This window comes from Ambystoma mexicanum, chromosome 1q (assembly GCF_040938575.1).
Source record: "Ambystoma mexicanum isolate Mex_15411 chromosome 1q, UKY_AmexF1_1, whole genome shotgun sequence".
Lineage (NCBI taxonomy): Eukaryota > Metazoa > Chordata > Amphibia > Caudata > Ambystomatidae > Ambystoma > Ambystoma mexicanum.
In genome coordinates this window covers 1,320,844,141-1,320,864,465 of record NC_090922.1, presented here as the reverse complement: position 1 = coordinate 1,320,864,465, position 20,325 = coordinate 1,320,844,141, and the positions used below count along the sequence as shown (strand labels likewise).

At 41.5% G+C, this 20,325-nt stretch overlaps 1 protein-coding gene across 1 annotated transcript in view; it reads right to left on the bottom strand.

Moving 5' to 3' along the window:
* COA7 (cytochrome c oxidase assembly factor 7) overlaps window positions 1–20,325 on the bottom strand; it is a 71,882-nt gene that overhangs the window by 26,351 nt on the left and 25,206 nt on the right. The window contains exon 2 of the mRNA XM_069642181.1: window positions 727–867. Coding sequence (XP_069498282.1) covers window positions 727–867 — 141 coding nt within the window. The remainder of the gene's footprint in view (window positions 1–726; window positions 868–20,325) is intronic.

The following is a 20,325-nucleotide window of genomic DNA, read 5'->3' as shown; positions in this document are numbered from 1 at the left end:
GTTCCCTAAACCCACTCTCGGTGGTACTTCAGGTAACGCTTTCTAGTGTGCGTGTGTCAAAGCTAAGTGCAATTCACACGTGGACACAAATGCTAAAACAACTAATAGAAATACTTGTCTGATGCAGTGTCTGTTACCTGAATGTAGTAACCTGTGCTAATGTACAACACCGTCATCTTTTTTCATTATGAAAATAAAGAAGTTAACAAAAATGCGGACACTAAAATTAACGCCTGTCCATGCTAACAGAATTTGCGCAGCCTGAACCTCCTTGCACATTTTTAAACAAGTCACTCGGCTAATGTGGAAAAGCAATCACAATGGCAATCATGCTCTCTATGAAACAAATATGAGAAGCCTTTTTCTTGACAACAGAGCAATCCACCAAGGAAAGCATTCACAGAATATAGGAAATCGCAGAACATTTTGGCATTGAATTAATGAGAAGGCAAAGCACAGGAAGGGACAGCAGTTGGGAGCAGAAGCAAACATACAGGGTCTCAATCCATGGGGTTTTTGAATTTTCCGAGATACAGAAACCTTGGTGCTCCGTGGTACAAATAAGTTACCCGAACTAGTGGTGGCTAAGTAATGTCAAAATTGAAGCCAAGGCACATCTCTGAAAGGACCCCATATTTAATAATGACAACACAAACATTGCCTTAAATGTATACATTGTAAAATAAATCTTGCCTGCCACCAGATGACTGCTAGCGCTGTACTTACCTTTACCAGTTATATAATAGCCTCCAAGCTTGTAGCAGCTTTCACTGTGCTGATTCTGTTCACAATTGACCTTCAACACTTGGGCAGCTGAATCAAAGTTCTTTTTTATTCCTTCGAAGTACTCTGCCAGTCGATGGCAACCTAAGGACAAACAAGCTCTGTCATTCACAACATAGGTGCAGGTAAATAGTTGCTTGTCGCATTAAGGAGTCAAGTTTAACACTTTTGTTCACATGTGATCCGTTTGTGCCAGCATCCCCTCGACTGCATATAGTATTGGTGCATTGTGGCAGGGTTTCGAAATTTACGGGACCTGGGAGCTATTTAGCTCCTGCATATAGCCTAACAGCATGGTCATCGAAAAACCAACAGTTACAGCGAGCACATTTTGGCTCCTCAGGCCAACTGATGGCGAACAAACAACTATGTGAATTTAACTCTGTGCATTTGGGACAATCTATGAATGAACATTAGGACACATCTGACATTTAAAACATAAGGTTAAAAAATGATGGATACAATTGTAAGTTTGCATTTTATGTGAAAGTTAGATTTGCATGTTCATTTTTTTATTAACCTTTTATTCTGAATTGTAACTTATTTTGAATTGTCATTTTTAATTGTCTTATTTCTGTACTGTTTCCTAAGTTTGTTAAAGGTTACTTGTTAACCAATAACAAATAAAAAAATATATATATATTTGCATGTACGATCTCCTCAATCCTCAGTGGTAGCACCTGGTGACCAGTTACTAATGGACGAATCCAATCCTAATTTCGGACCTTCTGTGGACTCAGGACTGATTTGAATGCCAAACATGGGAGACGGACACATAGGTTGAGTTTTCTCGCAATTTTATTAAAATTATAAAAAGGTGAGACAAATGCCTATCTTTCCCTAACCTAACAAGAAGCTCCCTAACTATCACACGAAGGATAAAGGAAAGTGACCTAATGTCCAAAAGTATCAGTCCATCCCAATAATACATAAAACAAAATCATACAGGAATTACATTGTGGTTTCAATTTAGCATAATAACATATCAATTCAAGGATTAAAAAAAACAGCAAATCTTTGTGACCAAGGGTGCATCTCCTTCCGCTGGATCAATTCAGGATGTTTCAAAGCCCAAAGTTCAATTGTAGGACCGTACTTTTCATTAGCCAAGTTCCACTCCAAGTAGAATACACAGTTCTTTTCATCCAATATGTCCTTCACTTGGCAAAATAACTAGTTTCAAACGGATTTCTCACTCTTATGACAATTGTCAAAGTTTTCTCCCAACCTTCTGCTTGGTGAACCAAAAAGACTTCATATATCAAGTTGGAAAGTCAATGTAAAAAGTTATTTTCTCAAAATATCAATCACATTGCATTTCTTCTTCATAAGCAACTCCTTAATCAGGATGGTTCATTCACAAAAGTTATACTTCAGTCAGGATGGTTATATAACAGTTCATCAAAACACAGTAGTGGATTGCCACTTCTTTCCACTGCAACCTTCTACCACAGTCCCAGCACTTCACATCAACATCTTCCTGGTCCACTCGCATGCCAGGACTAACTTCTATTTGTTCCTTTCCTGGTGTACACGCCTGCCAGTGTAAAGCTCCTACTACTTATAACTAGTACTCGGCAGTGATGCTTGTTCCAATATTTCCACACTTTATTCCCGAATGAGGAAAGTTGAACCAACAACGGCTTCTTGGGTATGTTTGACTTGCAACACAATTATTCAGCTTCTTTCAAAAACATGCTGTACAAAAAGAAAATATGATTTTCACATGGATCTGTTTGCCATAGGCAATGCAGGTTACAGTTCTCACCCCCTTGATCCCTTCTACAAAGACGGCTTTTCTCCAGTTGTCTCAGATTTCTTTCTACACAACCTATTAGCTGTTGGCAATGTAGTTTACAGCGCATTTGGGACTGCTACATTCAAATTGTTCTGATATTTCTTTCAGCTTTCTTTGTCAATGCAGATATAATTTCCTTTTGTTGGAAAATGGTATTCACTTTGTTTGATTACTGCCGCCTTTTGGCTTTGGCAATGGGGACTGCAATATTCTCCTATTTGGCATCTCCATTTTGGGAGGTTACATTCACTTTGCTCAATTATTGGTCGCTTTTGGCTTTGGCAATGCGGGTTACAATATTCTCCTGTTCAATATCTCGCATTAGCAGAGTTTCGTCCAATTAGCTTTAGTTTACAGGTTCGATATTGAAAAGGTGCACTTGTGCACAACGGTTTGCTTCAGAGCACCGCAGGGTCACCTCAATTAGGCCAACTCACCAGTATGTCCTGGCATCTCAGTTGGACTCGCTGTTTCTGCTTCTTCACACGTCGGGCCTCCCTGACGCTTGACAGCTTCAGTCAGCCTTCTTCTGCTCACGCTGTCTGTGAATGGAGCACCCGCTGCTCCACATGCGCTCCACTGACAGTCTCACCAAAGCGGGAGGCAGAATATGGAGAGCTACTCTCTTCTTTGGGCAGCTGGCCTCCACACTACTTCCTGCTGCGCAACCTCTGCATCTGCCTGGACCCCCAAACTCTGCCACTTTCTCTGCACAGTGTCTGGCTACTGGCAATGTGGCGGCTCCAACCAAGACTTCGTCATTATAAACACAAAACCGCTCATTAGAGTTTTGCCACTCTGGATCCCTCTTCCTCATCTCAGTATTATGTCCCATTGCTCTTGATTTTAAAATCAAAATCATCAATTTGACAATAAGCCATCAGGACTGTAGGGTGACAGGGGCATTGGTCAGAGGGTTCTCCCATTTCACCTGACCAGAGTTTCCTCCCAGGGGCTCCGCCCATATAATACCACCTCCAGGGTCAGGGTCAGGTAGCAGCTGCCTTTCCCTGGCCAAATGGGAGCGTGTCCAGGTCAGGGTTTCTGGCATGATCACCTCCGATTCATCACACCATCGAGAAACTCCTTGACAGGTGGTGTTATTTCGTACAAAATAGTCCTTCACATGACCCCATTGATTTTTAAACTTTCATCCTGTTGCATTACTGATGTGCCATGCAACAGTGAGCGTTCCAGATGTCTAAGAAACAGATGGCTACTAGGTCAAGTCTGCAGTAGACGCTGGCATGTTTCAGATGAAGCCCTTGTGGGTGTTTGATTATCAGAAAGGCGAAACTATGTCCAAGATGAGGATCCAGAAAATCAAACAAAGATTCTAACATTCGGGGGACAAGATACAAATTACTATCAAACCATTAAAAGTCACTTGCAGCCTCAATTTTACACATACCATGCACCATTGCTTACTGGCTAAGAGTGTATTATCACTAGCCCGGAAAATTGAAGGAAATATAAATGAATTGCTGGTGGGGTACCTCAAATCGCATTTAGTAAAAGGATTACATAAACTGCCACAAGGTCACCTGACACACAAAAAAAAATAATAAGAATTCAGGGCGTGGCTGAAAAACCCAAGGATTGGGTTTTATGTGTGTGGTATGTGCATTGTATTTGAATATAAGAATGTGTCACAATGCAGACAGCATTATGACAATGGACTATGGAACCGATAAATTATGAACTGTTGGGGTACCTTTGTGGTATATGCAATCACTCTAAATATAAAAATGAAGTAACGATTAGAAGCACAAAACACAATTAAATGTGCATTATCAGGATGACTTCCATTCGAAAAAACAGAGCAGAACAGAAAGCGTATTTGAGATTCATGGGCACTGAAAGAAATAAGACTCATGAAAGATGGTGGTAGGTAACTAATCGAGGGAAATAAAATGTAAAAGGAGATTCAAATATTCTACCTCAACACAAAATGACACATGGGCTTAATAACAACCATAAACTAGTTGCGTTTCTATAAAATGTTGCAATTATCAAGTCATTTCCTCATGCTTCTTAATCAAGTGCAATATGTCGGATACCTCGGAGCATGAACTTTATATGGTTAGTTACTAGGTTTGCTTTCAGAGTGTGAATTTCTCCTGGAAACGTGTTTAATGAATGAATCTAAGAAAACAAGTCAGACGGTATTTGTTGTAGTATAGAGATTGAGAGGTATTCATGTAAATATGCAAAACAGGAGAGTTACCTCAATGGCATTATGTGCACTACAGTACAGTCTGGGCTCAGTTGCAGCTATGTGTTTGAAACTTTTACTCATACAATATTGGAATAATTGAGACGCTTTGGAGTCGCACCCCAAGTAGTTGGGGTAAATGGAATTCACATTAGAAACTTAAATGCGTCTATGAGAACATTTTTGTTCACAGAACATGCTTTCAGATTAATTACAAATTAAGTTTGCAGGTTTACATATGACAACATTATTGGTTTCTAAAGAGATGAAAAAAACACAAATAAATTTATACTGTGTAGTGGTGTTTTGTGGAGATTAACTATGAATTAACTCTTTGCTCATGCATAAAAAGCAGCTATTCCATAGTACTTGGTTGTTGTAGATGAACCTGTGGCTGAAATGACTGCACCTTATGGCAATAAATACAAGTGGTGTAATGAATGTGTTGCTAGTGTCAATCAATACCCCTGGTCCCATTCAGTAATACTAAAGTTGATTCCTGGAAAACATTGGCCAAATTGGCCAGGATTGTCATCATTGGTGAATAAAACGGAAGCCAACTCGTTAACAGCCAAGGAAGCTCAAGGCAATCATACTGTGGGAGTCTTAGAACTCACTATCTGTAAGACAGACACTATGGTAATTATCATAGACTTCCGTTATTGGAGCAAATCAATATTAGGGCAGAACAATAAGGAGTATGCTTGTTTTTTATAATTGTGCATTAAGAGTTAAAAATGTAACTTTCACACAAAAGGATAGGAAGAATCGTATTATATGCATTCCTCAAACAATAGATTTAAAAAAAGGAAAATTAACATCCAGTATAACCATTATATACAGTACATTAGTAAGACAGCGTGGACGGAGAACCATAGATAAAATCCTCGTAACAAACATTTTATAGCAGCAAGTATCCGGGAGATGCATTTTCCTCTTAAAATGCGAAGCCAGAACTTGAACATGTGGGCTACATTGACCCACTCAACAGAATTCTTCTCCATAACCAAGCGGCGCTTTGGCAGACAACAGCAAAATGGCTGCGCTGGCTGCTTGGGGCACCATTGCGTCAAAACTGCGCCTTGCAGCGAAAAAAGGATGGCTGCACCATCTTGCCAAATACAAGGTTGGAACCGGGAGCAGACAGAGAAAGGTGCCAGTGTGTTCTGGGGTGCACCCAAACGATTTTAATCAAAGCAGCGCTGCCCTGCTGCTTGCAAACCCACAGTCCCCAGAGAAAAAGGGAAATATTTACATTAAAAATGATGACACTGATGCTTTTTCCTCCGATTCATCACACTATTTTATTAAGGAGACTCTGCCATGCCCATTCACATTGTGCTCCAGCAGACAAGAGCAGTATCTTTGAATGACAGGCTGTTGTTCTGAAGGAATCAAAAGAAGCTTTACTTCAGCCACACAGGAAACACTTTACTTTTGGGATACAAAATATCAAAGATCAATGTGTCAAAGAGGCCCTGGCTCTGGGCCCATGTCAATTTCAGTGCATCTGTGTTTCAAACAAATTGCTGCCTACCAGAAGCCAACTATGGCTACAAAACAATGTGGAAGTGCAGATGGAAGAGACAAACCGAATTTGCAAGGAAAATGCCAGCTGGCTTTACGCATGGACAAATGGGCTTTCGAAAACCAGAAGAAAAAAGAAATGCCCATTTTAAAAGTACGATGTTGAACAAAAAAACTTGTCTGTGCCTAGAAATGTAAAGGGGTTTGTTGCTGGGAAACAAATAGGGGATGTTTTATCCAACAGGTTTGTTTTGATCCAGGTCAAAAGAAAATAAAATAAAAAAGAAATTAAACAGCATTGGCTGAATTTTGCAAGCTCCAGAACAGGTTTTTCCCTGCTGGCAAAGCTAAGGCTTCCCCTAAAAGGAACCACCATAAACTTCCAGGACACGAAAGTGATAATTGCTAGCTTGAAAAACTTTGAATGGACCAAGACAAAGAAAGTTGAAACGCTCATCAGACATTCGTCTGTCCTTCAGGCTGGGGAAATAGAAGTTCTGGGACTCTAACCTGCGAAGTGGAGGGGGCCATAAAACCTTCAATCAAACTGTGAACCCCCATCCCACATAGGGCTGAAGTGACAGTTGGTGGTAGCCGAAGAGAAAAAAAACATGGTCCATTGAAGGACAAAAGCCAGCTCAGTTGTTTCAAAAGACTGTTTTATTGAAGACGGTTATTTTTGCAGCAGAAATTCGCAAAAAATAAAATGTAAAAAATGAACAGTTTTAATGTAATTTTGTGGGGTGTAATTTAAGATGCTGTAGCCTTCACTGCCACGTTGGTAACAGAAATGGCAGAGAATTGGGTATTCTAAGGAAAGAATACCTGATGCCACTGCGTATTTCAATGCGGACATGCCTAATGATAATCCACACACCTGTATAAAGTTATAGAAATTTAGGCCGAATATTTCACACAAAACTTATTAGAAGGGCTAAACAATGTCTTACAGACTGCAGAGTTGGACGGACATGTGTTGCATAAAATATGTATTTTAACACAAAAGAACGGTTTTGGAGACTCATGTACCAACGATTCATCTATCATAGGTTTGTCAACTGTTTCATGTACACAGACTGTCCCTACTAGGACTGACAAGGTCCCTGTCTGGCAAGCAGTTGTTTAAAGGCATCTGTTGTCCAATGCACAGTGTCAGCAGGGATATCTGGGAAGCAAACTGATAAGCTCTACTTAGTCAGTTATGCATTCCACATATAAAAATAAATAAATAAATAATCAGATTAAAAAATCAGATAAGGTCTGCTAAAACTTTAGATCTTCTGCAATTCAAGTTATATTATATTGTATCTCACGCTAAGTGCTTGTGGCACAGTTTAGCTACTGGATTTATTGTCTCTCTTTTAATAACCAGCTAGCTGAACTATATCCATAGGCTAAAGACCTTTATTTGATGAAGGTGTTGCAATTGGGCTCTGCAAACCAGAGCTCCACAGCTTACAAAATAAAAATTATAATGTGTTTATAAACAATCTTTTCTTTGTAATAAGTGTCCTTGTTATTCTTTAGTGGATATCTTCCATGCATGAGAAGGCTCACGGCTTGCGAGGTCGACCGGTTTAGACGGTCTGATGGCTGGGATCGTCTTCCTAAGGACCAATGATTGTGTATGATGAATTGAATTCAATTGGGAGATAATCTCTTGGGAGATCTCCACTGGTTGCACACCTCCGCTTCCTGTATAGGAATCCAAAAGGATGGGTCAGAGGGATGGCTTCTGTCTTAGGATCTCGGATGTATAATTTACCCAGAGATCTGGTATATATAATTCTAGACCTATAATTAATAGGATGCGTGCTTAATTAAGGGGTCCCAAAGTGTGGGCTCCTATGATAGCAGCTATGCATGCAGGGCTGGGGGGTGGCGGGAAAGTGGTGCGATCTGTGCAATCAAGATTATTTACTAATTTATATTCACGGGTGGCGTTCCTCTTTTCTTAGCCATTAAATCTAGTTTAAGTAAAATGTGTCTCATTTTTAAAACCGATTTTCTCTTTTTAACTGCTCTATTTTCCTAAAAACTAACCTCATTCTACCTTCCATATCTCTCTCAACTCATCATCACCTATAGCTCTAATTTCACTTGCATATTGTCCCTGTGCTGTGCATCCATTACCGTCCAGAAACCCCATTCCAATTCAGTGTTTTTCTCCTGTTTTTTTTGCAAAAACCGTTTTTACATTTAAAACTGTAAACTAGAAAAAATGCAACTTTTCCATGTGTGAATTCGGCTGCACTGGGTTTTCCATTTCAATCTGCTTTGTGAACTGTATGCGTTTGTGGGACTTTGCCTGATGGTTGCAAGTGTATTACATCCCTGATACTATGATAAAACATAAGCATATCTTTATTTAACACACATATGATTAATTATTTCTCAAAATCAGAGTGTCATTTTAGAACTTTGCAAAGGGTTTCCCTCTTATTTGGTGATGGAAGGTCGGATTTTGATTCTGTTTGCTGCCTCTTATCCAGGCTACCTGCTGCTTCTTTCTAGAATTTGATTATTTGTGGGTGTAGGGAACATTGTAGGGGGAAACCTTAACTTGGGTGCCATCTATCCTAATTCAAAAAGTGCTCCTATTCAATTGGGCTTTGGATATGTTCATGTAGAAGGTTAACCAAGTGTAGTTCAGTAGTTTTTATTGTAATTATCAGCCCATTGGTGATTGCTGCCCAATATTAAAATGTGTGTGATTTTTGTGAATCCTAAAAATAAATATAGTATTTTCACCAACCGGCCTGGTTCATGGTCCATTGTGACCCGGGATATTTATAAAAGGGGGTGTGTGACGGGTCGGGTATCGGCTCAATTTGAATTCATTGAAATTAAAGAAAAAGTATTCCTATCGAGCACCACATCCCAGGATAAGACCAAGTGTCCTGGTCCGTTGTGCAACGCCCGATGGTATCCTTAACAAACCTATTTAAAGGGAAGCATCATGCACACATTGTAAAATGTAGCCTCTCTCATGCTCTTTAAATTCTTGCACCTTGTAAATAAGTGTTCAAGAGATTAATTAGCATTACCCTTGTTAGAAAAGCGCAAGACTTCATGGGTATAAGAAAGAAATCTTCACTTATGATTTCATTTGTAGGGAGTAAGTTAAGACCAGGTTGCAAGAAATCGTTTTGCAAAGAGTAACTAGAAGACATTATTATATATTCTGGCAAAGTAGACCGTCTCCTATCCCAATGCTTCCGATAGTGAAGCAATTTATATTTGGCGATGCTAGCTCTTTTCAAACACCAATTTAGTGCCACAATTACTTTCTTGTTAATAGTGATTTATTATTTAAGAAGTCTGTCGTTGGGTTAATCTCTCTAATAATCTCCTCACATTCAGAGACCCACCTTTTGACCTCCATCGAAGTCACTTCATTCATTACCCTCTTTAATAGTGAAAAGTCAGAGTTCAACGGAAGTGTGAGGACTTTACGGAATAGACCTAATTTATTCCATTTGATCTGCACTTCAAGAGATGTTAGACCAAACTCCTAACGGATAATGGGGCAGAGGCTCCCTTTTGAAGAGCCCAAACGCCACGCCAAATCAGGCCTCCCAGAGTGGTTAGCCTGCCTAAAGGTCCATGAAGAAATAGTTCTGCTCCATTGCATAGACACGAAACAACTTTCAATGTATAAATGTTCCAGAGTGATAACAAGGAAAATGTACCATATCTAAAATGTATCCATTTCATCTGGGAAACGGATGATGTTCCCTTCAATCCAACATTTTTAAACATGTTACATTAGAGCTTTTATTTTAAGAATTGTAACCAAAATATGTAAAATGGTCTACTACCTCAATTTTCGATGAGTTTAATTTCCATCTATAGACCCGCCCGTACGCTTTAGGAGAACCATGACCTTTATTTTTTGGGTGTTAAGTTGAAGCTAATTTGCAAACATATTAATTCAAAGCTTCAAGTGATCTTTGAAGACCAACTGCAGTCCTATCAAATAGAATCAGATCAGCTGTGTATGCTAACCAAGCAAACAATGCAGAACCCAATTTAAGGGGCAAAGCATGAACTTCCACAAAACAATTAGTTAAATCCGAGACAAAGATTGTAATTGTATTATCATTATGGTTTTATTTTCCTTTATATGTAAAGTCTTTGACTGCATCACATTGATATGATATTATAGTTTATTTATATAGCGCCTATACACAATGTGTTTCAAAGTGCTTCACGGCAAGGGAGGGAACAAGAAAAAAAAAAAAAAAACTGACATTCTTACAGGCCATGAACAACAAGAATGTGAAATAACTATCGTACTCAGCCTAGCGACATTTCAGATAGTGTAAGAGCTAAGACACAGATAGGAAGGAGATGGAAAACAGACAGGCGTCTACCGTACTAGGCCTGACGACATTTCTGGTATAGCCGGAACATTACAGGAGGTGAGGGCGAAGGAGGAGGAAAGAGGGTAAGGAACAAAACAAGCGACTATCGTACTAGGCCTGATGACATTTCAGAGACAAGAATATAAAGTATAAGTATGAATAAAGATTGAACAGTGCGGGAGCCAGAACCAGCCCTGGCGTAGCCCATCATAGGTCTTAATTGGGTCTGACATACGACCCGAAGCATCGAATCTTATCTGAACTGATGGATTCGAATGCAAAGATTGTAAAATGGTCCAAACCAACTATAATACCCACAGCGCCCGAATTGCAATTAAAGGCGAGATCACAGACAAAGTGAACATCGGGTGAGGAACGAAACAGGGATGCCCCACGTTCCCCCTCCTATACGCAATCTTCTTAGAACCCCTACTAATTCTGATAAGGGACTCGGAAGCCCTGACAGGCATAGAAATGGCACGAATCCTGCATAAAGTAGTGGCATATTCAGACAACATGCTAATGGCTCTGTCGGACCCTGAAAAGACTTCCAGCATTGCTCCATGAGATCAAAAACTTTGGAGCAATATCAGGCCTTAAGATTAACAGGCAGAAGTCGGAAATGTTGGTATTAGCAGGGGATAGAGAAGCGCTAAAAGGCCTAGCCTCCTCCCTACAACTGAGAGTAGCCGACAAAGGGGTGACCTACTTCGGAATCACACTAACGGACCGAGTGGACCGGCTCTGCAGGGAACATTTTCTGCAACTACTGGGGAGATTCAAACAAGACTTCTAGAGATGGAATCCTCCAACGATCTCCTGGTGGGGCCGGATAACCTTGATAAAAATTACCATTCTCCCCAAACTAGTGTACTTCTTCCAGGCAATACCAATCAAAATCCCCAAATCCTAATTTAAAGCATTGAACAAAGCAACCATGGCATACATTTGAAAAAAAAATTATTTTTAAAAACAACCAAAGTGGCAAGAAAGGTCCTCACGGCACCAATACAAATGGGAGGTCTAGCCGTCCCACACTTCCGCAAATACTATGAGGCAGCTCAGCTGTGGGTATTGAAGAAATGGGTGCCAGGGAACTTGCCCAAAATATGGGCGTCCCAGGACAGAGTGGTGGCAGCCACCCCACTGTCAGTAATGCAATGGAAAGGGAAACACTCCAGACATCCAAACCTTCAAGTAAGTGAGGTAATGAAAGCAACACTGGAGGTCTGGGACGATGCAACAAGAGGAGGAACACTAACACAAGAGCCGGCTCCCTTCAAATCCATGTTCGGCAACCCGTACTTCCCCCCAGGGATGGAGAAGGGAGAATACAGGAAATGGGAAGAAGCGAGATGCATCAAAATAGTGGACATACATTGAGGCAGCGACATTGTGCCACACTAGGGGATCTCTTTAGGGGAGGCAGGCTATTAACGTTTGAGGAATGGAGGCAAACATACCAGGTAATGAGCGGTCACTTCCTCACGTATGCCAAAGTGGTAAGACGCCTGGCAGTATTGTGGGACGGTATCCCGTAAGAGCCTGAAGTGCATCCACTGATGCGGACACTGTTGGAGTTAGGAAAGGGTGGTGGTAGAGTGTCATGGATATACGGGGCTCTGCAGGCAGCAAGAAAGGACAAGGAGCTGGTGGTAAAGAGTAGATGGGAAAGGGACACGGGAGCACCTATCTCGGAAGATAAATGGACAAAAATGTGGGAACAGGACCAAAAGACATCTAGGAATGCGCAATTCCAACTCACCCATTTCTATTACCTGCATAGGGTGTATCTGACACCAGAAAGGTTACACCAGATAAATCACTCTGCGCCACATACCTGTCCGCGATGCGGCGGGGACCATGCCGTGTTTTGGCATATGGTATGGGGTTGCCCGGTGTTAGAGAGATTTCTCACACAAGTGCTAAATTCCCTCTACCTTAGAGCCCTCCAGCACTTTTGCTATATTTAGGGGCTTTGAACTTTTTAGTTTAAATGGGCTTTACTTTTGTGTTCTTTGGTTATGGAGTTTTAAGACAACTCCATAGGCATCATCGTTTTCTGTGTGTCACACAGCACCTTCAGTGCAGTGGCACAGGGATGTCTTTCATACTTCAAGGTTTAAATACCTTCTCTGGGACTGACTACTGTCTCCCAGAGCATGCAAAGTTAAATTGACGTTACTAGTCTCTTTAAATGTATAGACCCAGCACCCCTATCTTACTATAGAGTGCTGGAGGGTGTTGCCTAGCTTCCCCTGAGTCAAAACACTCATGTAACAGTCAAATGTTACCCTTTCCTACTTTAAATGGCTGGTGGCAGTGGTTTATATCAAGCTACTGTGATTTTGCCAGACTGCTAACAGCGGAAGCTAAAAAACAGGTCAGCCATGTTTTTCAATATGGCGCCCAATACCCATCTTTAAAAACAGACTCCGGTCATCTTTTTCGCCATTTCTTTTAGGAAAGGTCCTTCTTGTATTTGTCTGTGCACGCCAAACCAGGTTTGGTCCCTTTGTTTGTTGGCCTTTGGCGGACTTCAGTGCTGAAGCCCTCCTCTGGCGCCTGAGTGTCTGGGTGAACAGGATGTGAGGGAGGTACCCAAAACTCCCTGTGCTTAGTCTCCTAGGAGACCCGAATGCACTCAGATGGGATTGGCCAGCTGACTGTCCGGCAAGGATAGCCACCCTGCTGTGCGAGTGACAGCCAGGCTGGAATGAATGGGGGAAAACTGTTTAAAAGCAGGTCTCTGGGATTTGGAAAGCAGAGTCGACCACTGTACCGAAAGAACCCGAAGACGAGGTGAAGGAATAGGAGTGCTGCAACTCCTAGACGACCGGTGAAGCCCTGCTGCAGGTCCGAATTGCCTGAAACCCCGACGACAGAGAAGCCCTTCAAGGTTAACTTCTTCCCTTGAGTTTGGTGGGAACAACCAACTCGCAAGCCACCTGGACACTGTCCCCATCTGATCAAATTTTCTTCAGAGTGCTGTTGAAAACCGGATAGCCATAGGGAAGGAAACCAGCTTGTGGACTTTAAGGCAGTCACACCTTAAAACAACGTTTTGCCAAGCTTGTGGCCTCATCCCTGGCCAGTGCAGGAACCTCCCGACGTCGTCGTCCTTGTCCCCACAAATGAAGCTCAGGGACAGCGAGATCTGCTCGAACTGCCAGGAACAACTGCCTCAGCTACAGCTCTTCTTCAATTTAAAAAGGTACTGTGCAAACGCGGTCCGGAAATCTTTTTGCCCATTGCGAAAATTCGTGGAACTTTCCCAATTTCGAAGGCTCGTCCTTCCCTAAACATTCGTCAAACTTTTCGCCTAGTCAAATTCTTCTAAACTCTGTGGCAAAGACTTAACCATTTACTACCAGAACTGTGCTATCCTATGCAAAGACTCTGAACTATTGACTTTGGACCAGGCCTATGAACTGAATTGCTGGTTGTAGTTCACTGAAACCTTTTGCCCTGCCTAAGAAAGTATTTGTGCTGTCTATTCTTATAACCTTGTCTTTTTACCCCTTTCTAAAGTATCTGAAGTGCCATTTTGCTCCCACTTCAGGGGAGCTAAACTTGTTCATTTACTTAGCGGTTGTGTATTTGTGGTTTATTAGTGTGCGATATTAAGCTACTCTTGCTAGTGTAATGTTTTCAAACTGACTGTGTAAATAAATGTATATTCTTTTACCAAGAAACCTTGAGTAATTGTTTGTTTGAATCACTGTATTGGTTGGTCCTATGTGTAACTTGTTCTACTGCTCACTCAACTCTTGAGATAAGTCTGGCTGCTCAGCCATCGCTACCACTTTACTGTGTAGTACAGGCTTGTACCAAAGGTGAATTTGTACATTTGTATTGACACTTGTAGTCTTAATTGTATGTAGTGTTCCCAAACGGTACTGCATGTGATTCTGCCTAACACCCGGTTATAGCTAAATACTGGGAGTGGTGGTGAACCGGCTGAATGCTCTAATGGGAAGCAGATACGAATGTACCCACAAGGTAAGCTTATGGAGGATCGTACTGAGGTCTAAGAGGTACAAAAACCAGAACAAGATTGAGCGACTTCTGCTGACATGGCAAAACGGCGGATCGCAATAGAGGGGAAGAATCCGGTGGACCCAATCGGTGAGACAATGGCTTCATGAGACGTGCAGGTGCGGGCTGGCGAAGCTGGACTACTTGAACAAACACAGGGACCCGGAAGGGGAAAACGCACTAGTAATGGACTGGGGACAGCTACTGAATGAGCTGCATCCACTCAGGATCTGAAACCTCCTTGAACAGGCACACGGCCAAGGGCACAAACACATAGGGAAGGGGAAGGATAGATCTGAAGGGAGGGAAGGGGTTCCCAGCCGTGAAGACTGAGCAGAGGAAGGGGATTACGGGAAGCAATAGGGAAAGGAAGGCACTCTGGGTGGGGAGGGGAGGTCAGAGAGAAATTAGAGGTGGACATGGGGAAGGTGGTCGGGGGGGAGAATGTTGGAAGAGGGGGGGGTTCTTGTTATAAAGTTAGTTATATAAAATTACATAGAAGAAATGAGCCGGGGGCAAATACCAATAGAGGGGGAGACATGGAACATTTGGACAAATCATGGCAAAAGGGGAACATACAGCAGAAATACCGTCGTCACAGATAGCTCTGACCGCAACACACAGCAACACATGCGGCATAAAAGTTGGGGGGCGGCAAAGAACTGGGGACGTATCCCCCCCGCAATTGGGGCGGGGGGACGACAACAAATCCCCAGGAAAAACTCAGTGATAACAAGCTCCATATCCGCAATGCATGTACCATGTTATGTTGCAATGTTGACTTGTTTGTATTATGCACAATTAAAAACAATAAAAAGTTAAAAAAAAATAGTGGACATGAATCATGAACAGAAGATTAGATCATATGAGGCCTGTAAAGCTCTGCTAGGTTTGACAAACAAAGATAGATACAAATATGAACAACTCCGCCACTGGCCATCGACCCCGTACATACGCCAGGTGGCTACAAGGAAACTCACCCCCTTTGATCTTTTCTAACATCCAATACAGGCCCGAAAAAGTGTGTCTCGGACACATACAAATTTCTAAAACACACACAGTGAAGAAGTACAATGGAACTATATGAAGAAATGGGAAAAAAAACTTTGCAAGACACTACATCCAAGACGCACTGGGAATACATATGGAGGGCTATCCCAAAATTGACACGGGCGATACAACTCAGAGAAATGTGGATAGAAATCTTAGTCCAATGGCACTACACCCCAGACAGGCTACATGCAATGTACCCGGAAACCTCAAACCGGTTCTGGCGGGGATGCGACCAAGTGGGGGACTGGAAACATAACTGGTGGGATTGTCCCAGAATACAACAATTCCAGACAGATGTGAAAGCCCAGATGCAGGAGATGTTTCAAGACCTGGGAAGGGTGGAAGAAAGGGCATGGCTGTGCAGACTATGGGACCCCCGGGGAAAGCTCTGGACAAAACTGCAAAAAACAAAACTTCATGGGTCTGGTAATTGCGGCACGGCTTGCAATTGCGTAGAAATGGAAGCAAAAAAAAAAAAAACATTGACTACATTTGAATGGCTCCTGAGAGTGTGGTCGTCTACGGCAATGGAATGGATCACATACAACTGTTGGGTGACCAAGACAAGTTTAAGATGGAATGGGGAGCAATACTCACATATTTGCAAAACAATTACATGGAACAAGGGTGTCCACATAAAATCAGAATACTCCACCTGTTCGGATCATGAACCTCAAACACAAACTCAGGCTCCAAGGGCTTGACCCTTCTGGGGAGAGAAGGGAGGGAGGGGGCAGGGAGGCGGGGTTGGGAAACTGTTCATGGTTAGAACTGTTGAATATATTGAAAACCAATAAAAATATGTTTCAATAAAAAGAATAGTGAAGGCCTTTCCCCTCCTCAAAGTCTCAATGGTATCTCCCATAAAGCAACCATTATACCTAAACAGTCACCATGTATTCATTAAATTCATCTAGTCTACCCCCTTGGCAAACTCTTACAATTGGATTCGCAGCGATAGAACAGTAGCAATTGAATTCCCCTGCTATTATCATTGGGATGGCCATTCTGGAACCACTCAGCAAGAGTATTTGGCCGATTAGTAGGTAATTGATCATCATCAGGCACATTTGGGTTCCAATAAACACTGATTTAGAGTATAGCCTTTCCTTCCAAGATCCAGGAACCTTTTCTGGTCAAGTTTTAACATAGTAGCAAAAGGGCCTAGACAGGTATTAGAAAATATACAATTGTCACAAAGCTCATCTTTAAGGCCTCTGCCCCCCCAAAAGGCCTGCCTCTTCAGCCCATTTTTCCTGGTTGCAAATAAACTGTACAAACATCTAAACAAAGGGGTTCACATAACCATACTTCCTGAAGCATATCATTATTCTCATGAAAACTAAGGGAGACCCGATTCCTCCTCAATAGAAGTGTGAACCCCCTAGTATTCCAGCAAGACTTGCAAAGGGGTAGAACTAAGAATCCTTAATCACTCCAGAGTTTTTATACGATGCAGAATGGAGGGCACCAGGCACCCAAGACAACTATGTTCCCCATTTGGAAAAGAGTAAGATAATGAAACAAGTCTTCTTTCCATTTGGTTGTGGGAACAAGTAATATTTAAAAGATCATGATGCATAGATGTCCTACATTGAAATTGGGGTAGCTGAGGAGGTCTAAAGATTTCCTGGTTAAACGGGGCATCCTGATCTACTTGATGGAGGAGTTAGTTCATAGCACATTGCCCATATAGCATCCAAATGCTTTCTTATCATTTGTGCAACTAACTTGGATTTTAAATAAACTACCACCACCACATCTGTTTGAGCTTCCTCAATAAAGTAAATCAAGTCAATATCTTCAGTAATTAAACGTAACTGTGGTTATTATATCAATAAAGTTGAGGAGGTTCCCGCTATTCAGAATTGGTTGTTTCTCCTGATGTAGGATTGCTTCTAAGATAAAACAGTTGGAAATGTTGTTCGGGGCAAGCACTGAATTCTGCACTGCACTAGATGGGAAATAGCACAATTGTTTGCAGACAATTATAGACAGGCGTGATTGCAGTGGGAGCCTGCTTCTTTTGGGTGGTGAGACTGGGAGCTCCGGCAAGTCATCAGTCTGGCCAAAGTCAAACTTGTTCAGAAAAACCATCAATCCCCTCCTCCATTCTAACAGATCTTTCAGGTTCCTTGTGTTCTAACATTTCAACCCCTGACAGTGCCACATAAGTACCAGGAAAAAAGCACCCAACGTCCCTATCTTTAATTAAAGAGGGAGATCCTGAAGAGGCGACATCCTTGTTTTTGCTTTGCTTTTTTATGCATATTCACTTTTCTTAGAGAACAAAGGGCTGCTACTGCTTCCATACGGTTAGTGTTCAGAAAAAATGCACGGGACACTTTTCAAAGGCTATGAGATTCTTCTCATTTTTGGTTTCTTTTTTCTTCTAGAACCAGAAATAATTGTTGTACCCAATTTCGTATTAGAACGTGCCCCCACTACATCTGAGGTGTGGGTGGTAGCATCTCAAGAGACTGTATTCACTGAAAATTATCCAGACATTTCCCGTTGTAAACCATAACCCTCTGAGGAATTAGATAAATCAATAACTGTATTAGATCACAAGGATGATGACATGTCAAGGTCACAAGGAGGACAGTGTGCTCTGTCAGTATCAATAATTAATCTTTCAAAAACTTTTACTTTAGAATTGATAGCAGTAAGGATAATTTTTTGATCACCAAGTTCTTCTCTTATGTTGTCGTAAAGCCTAACGAATAAAACAAAATAATTTTTTTTTTTTTTTTTTTTTTTTTTTTTTAAAGAGTTCAGGGCACTAATAGTGGCAGAGTGTAGCATTGGAGCTAATTGCAGAGAATCTTGTCTGTGTGGGGACAAAAAATAATGCATCCTTTCCAAAGAAAAGTTGTGACAACAGCGGCGCCAGAATGTCTTTATAACGCTGCTCTAAAAATACTGAAGGAGAATCTACAAAAGAGAAGTTTTTTCCCCCGTCTTTCTTAGATTTTAAATTTAAGCTGAAACGCCCAACAGAGATTTCTCAGCTAGCAAAACACCAGACTCAACTGTCAGTTGCTGCAACCTAGCAGAGCGTGTTAAGTTGATCAGAGGGGGGAAATGCACACAATGCTATATGCGTGATGCGGATCCAAAAGAGGAACATCCAGTGCCCCAGATAAGGTTTGAAAGTGGGAGTATTTTACTCCCTATTCTTTTAAAAATGGAAGTAAAATGATTTGAGTAAAAAAGTACAATTCCCAATAAGAGCATTTTATAAGTGAGTAAAAATATGTTTTCAATGAAAAACAGAAATGCTTTTGTAATATTTCTTTGCGCCTAGTAATTCATGCACATTAAAAGATACATGTTTACTTCTTACAATCAGACAGTTGAAATAGTTGTTTCTTCCTGTGGTGGTACATGCATGACTGGTCCAAACATATCCATTGAGCTGTGAGGGAGAAAGCAGTGGCATAAGAGGTTTTTTCCTATTTTGTGTTTGGAGTTTTTTTACTCCCTATTTTGTGGTAGTATTTACCAAATTTTTAGGGATTAAAAGTGGCCAATATACCCCTTATTTGTAGGGCTGGGAGCATTCTCCACAAGTTGCCATTCTTTGATTTCTTAACCAAAAAAAGTCTGTATTTGTTGAGGGCTGTGTAGCCACCTCTGTGTAACGTGGCGCGGTGCACAATACAGCAGGTAAAGCAGCTTCAGCAGCATTAAGGTTCAAAGAATGAACAGCTTCCGAGTACATGACAGGTTGGGTATAGAATAGAAGGCAACGGCTGATGGGCTAGCGTAGAAAGAAAAGAGGCACGTTTTTTTATGTATTAAGGGAGCTTACAGGAGATAAAAACTAACCAACATATATTCCAGACCTCGACCTCCAACCACAGGCAAACTGCACTTTGCCCTTGCGCACACATTTCTTTTTGGGGATCAACAAACAGAGGTGGGGACGACTACACACAAAGATGTAGGATTAACATTCTAAAAACATTGGACATTAAAAATATGACTAGAACGCAGAGTGCGAGGGGCCGGAGAAACGCGGCACTGACACAGGTAATGATTTTTCCAATTGTGCTTTTATTCAAATAAAAAGAGGGTTGGGAAAAGGCCTCACTATCCCTCTATAAGAGAGGTTTCTCTGCCTCAAGAAAACCAACTAATGGACCAGTCTTTGTCAGGATGTCCAAAATTAGATGTCCTGTGTCCAAAACCCTATCCCTCACAGTATATCACCCCTAAACCACTATAATGGAAAATAATAATGTAAGGCTTCCTTACAGCCTGGTGATATTCTTTTATATACCACCTTGGTATATCACTGAAACTTGTACCCTTCTGTAATGCCACGGAGAAAATCCACATCCCTGGACTTACATGCTCCTTGTACTACAAAATATTTGGTAATTCAAATCTTCAAACACAAAGCGATCCAAAGTTACAAGTAAGGGTTTGCTTATTGACTGACCTTGAACCTGCTAAGAGGAAGTGGTTTAATTTCCCTTAACATGGCATGATTTTGCCAGGCGGACAATCCGCTTCCCTAGATCTTTCCAGGTTCACCT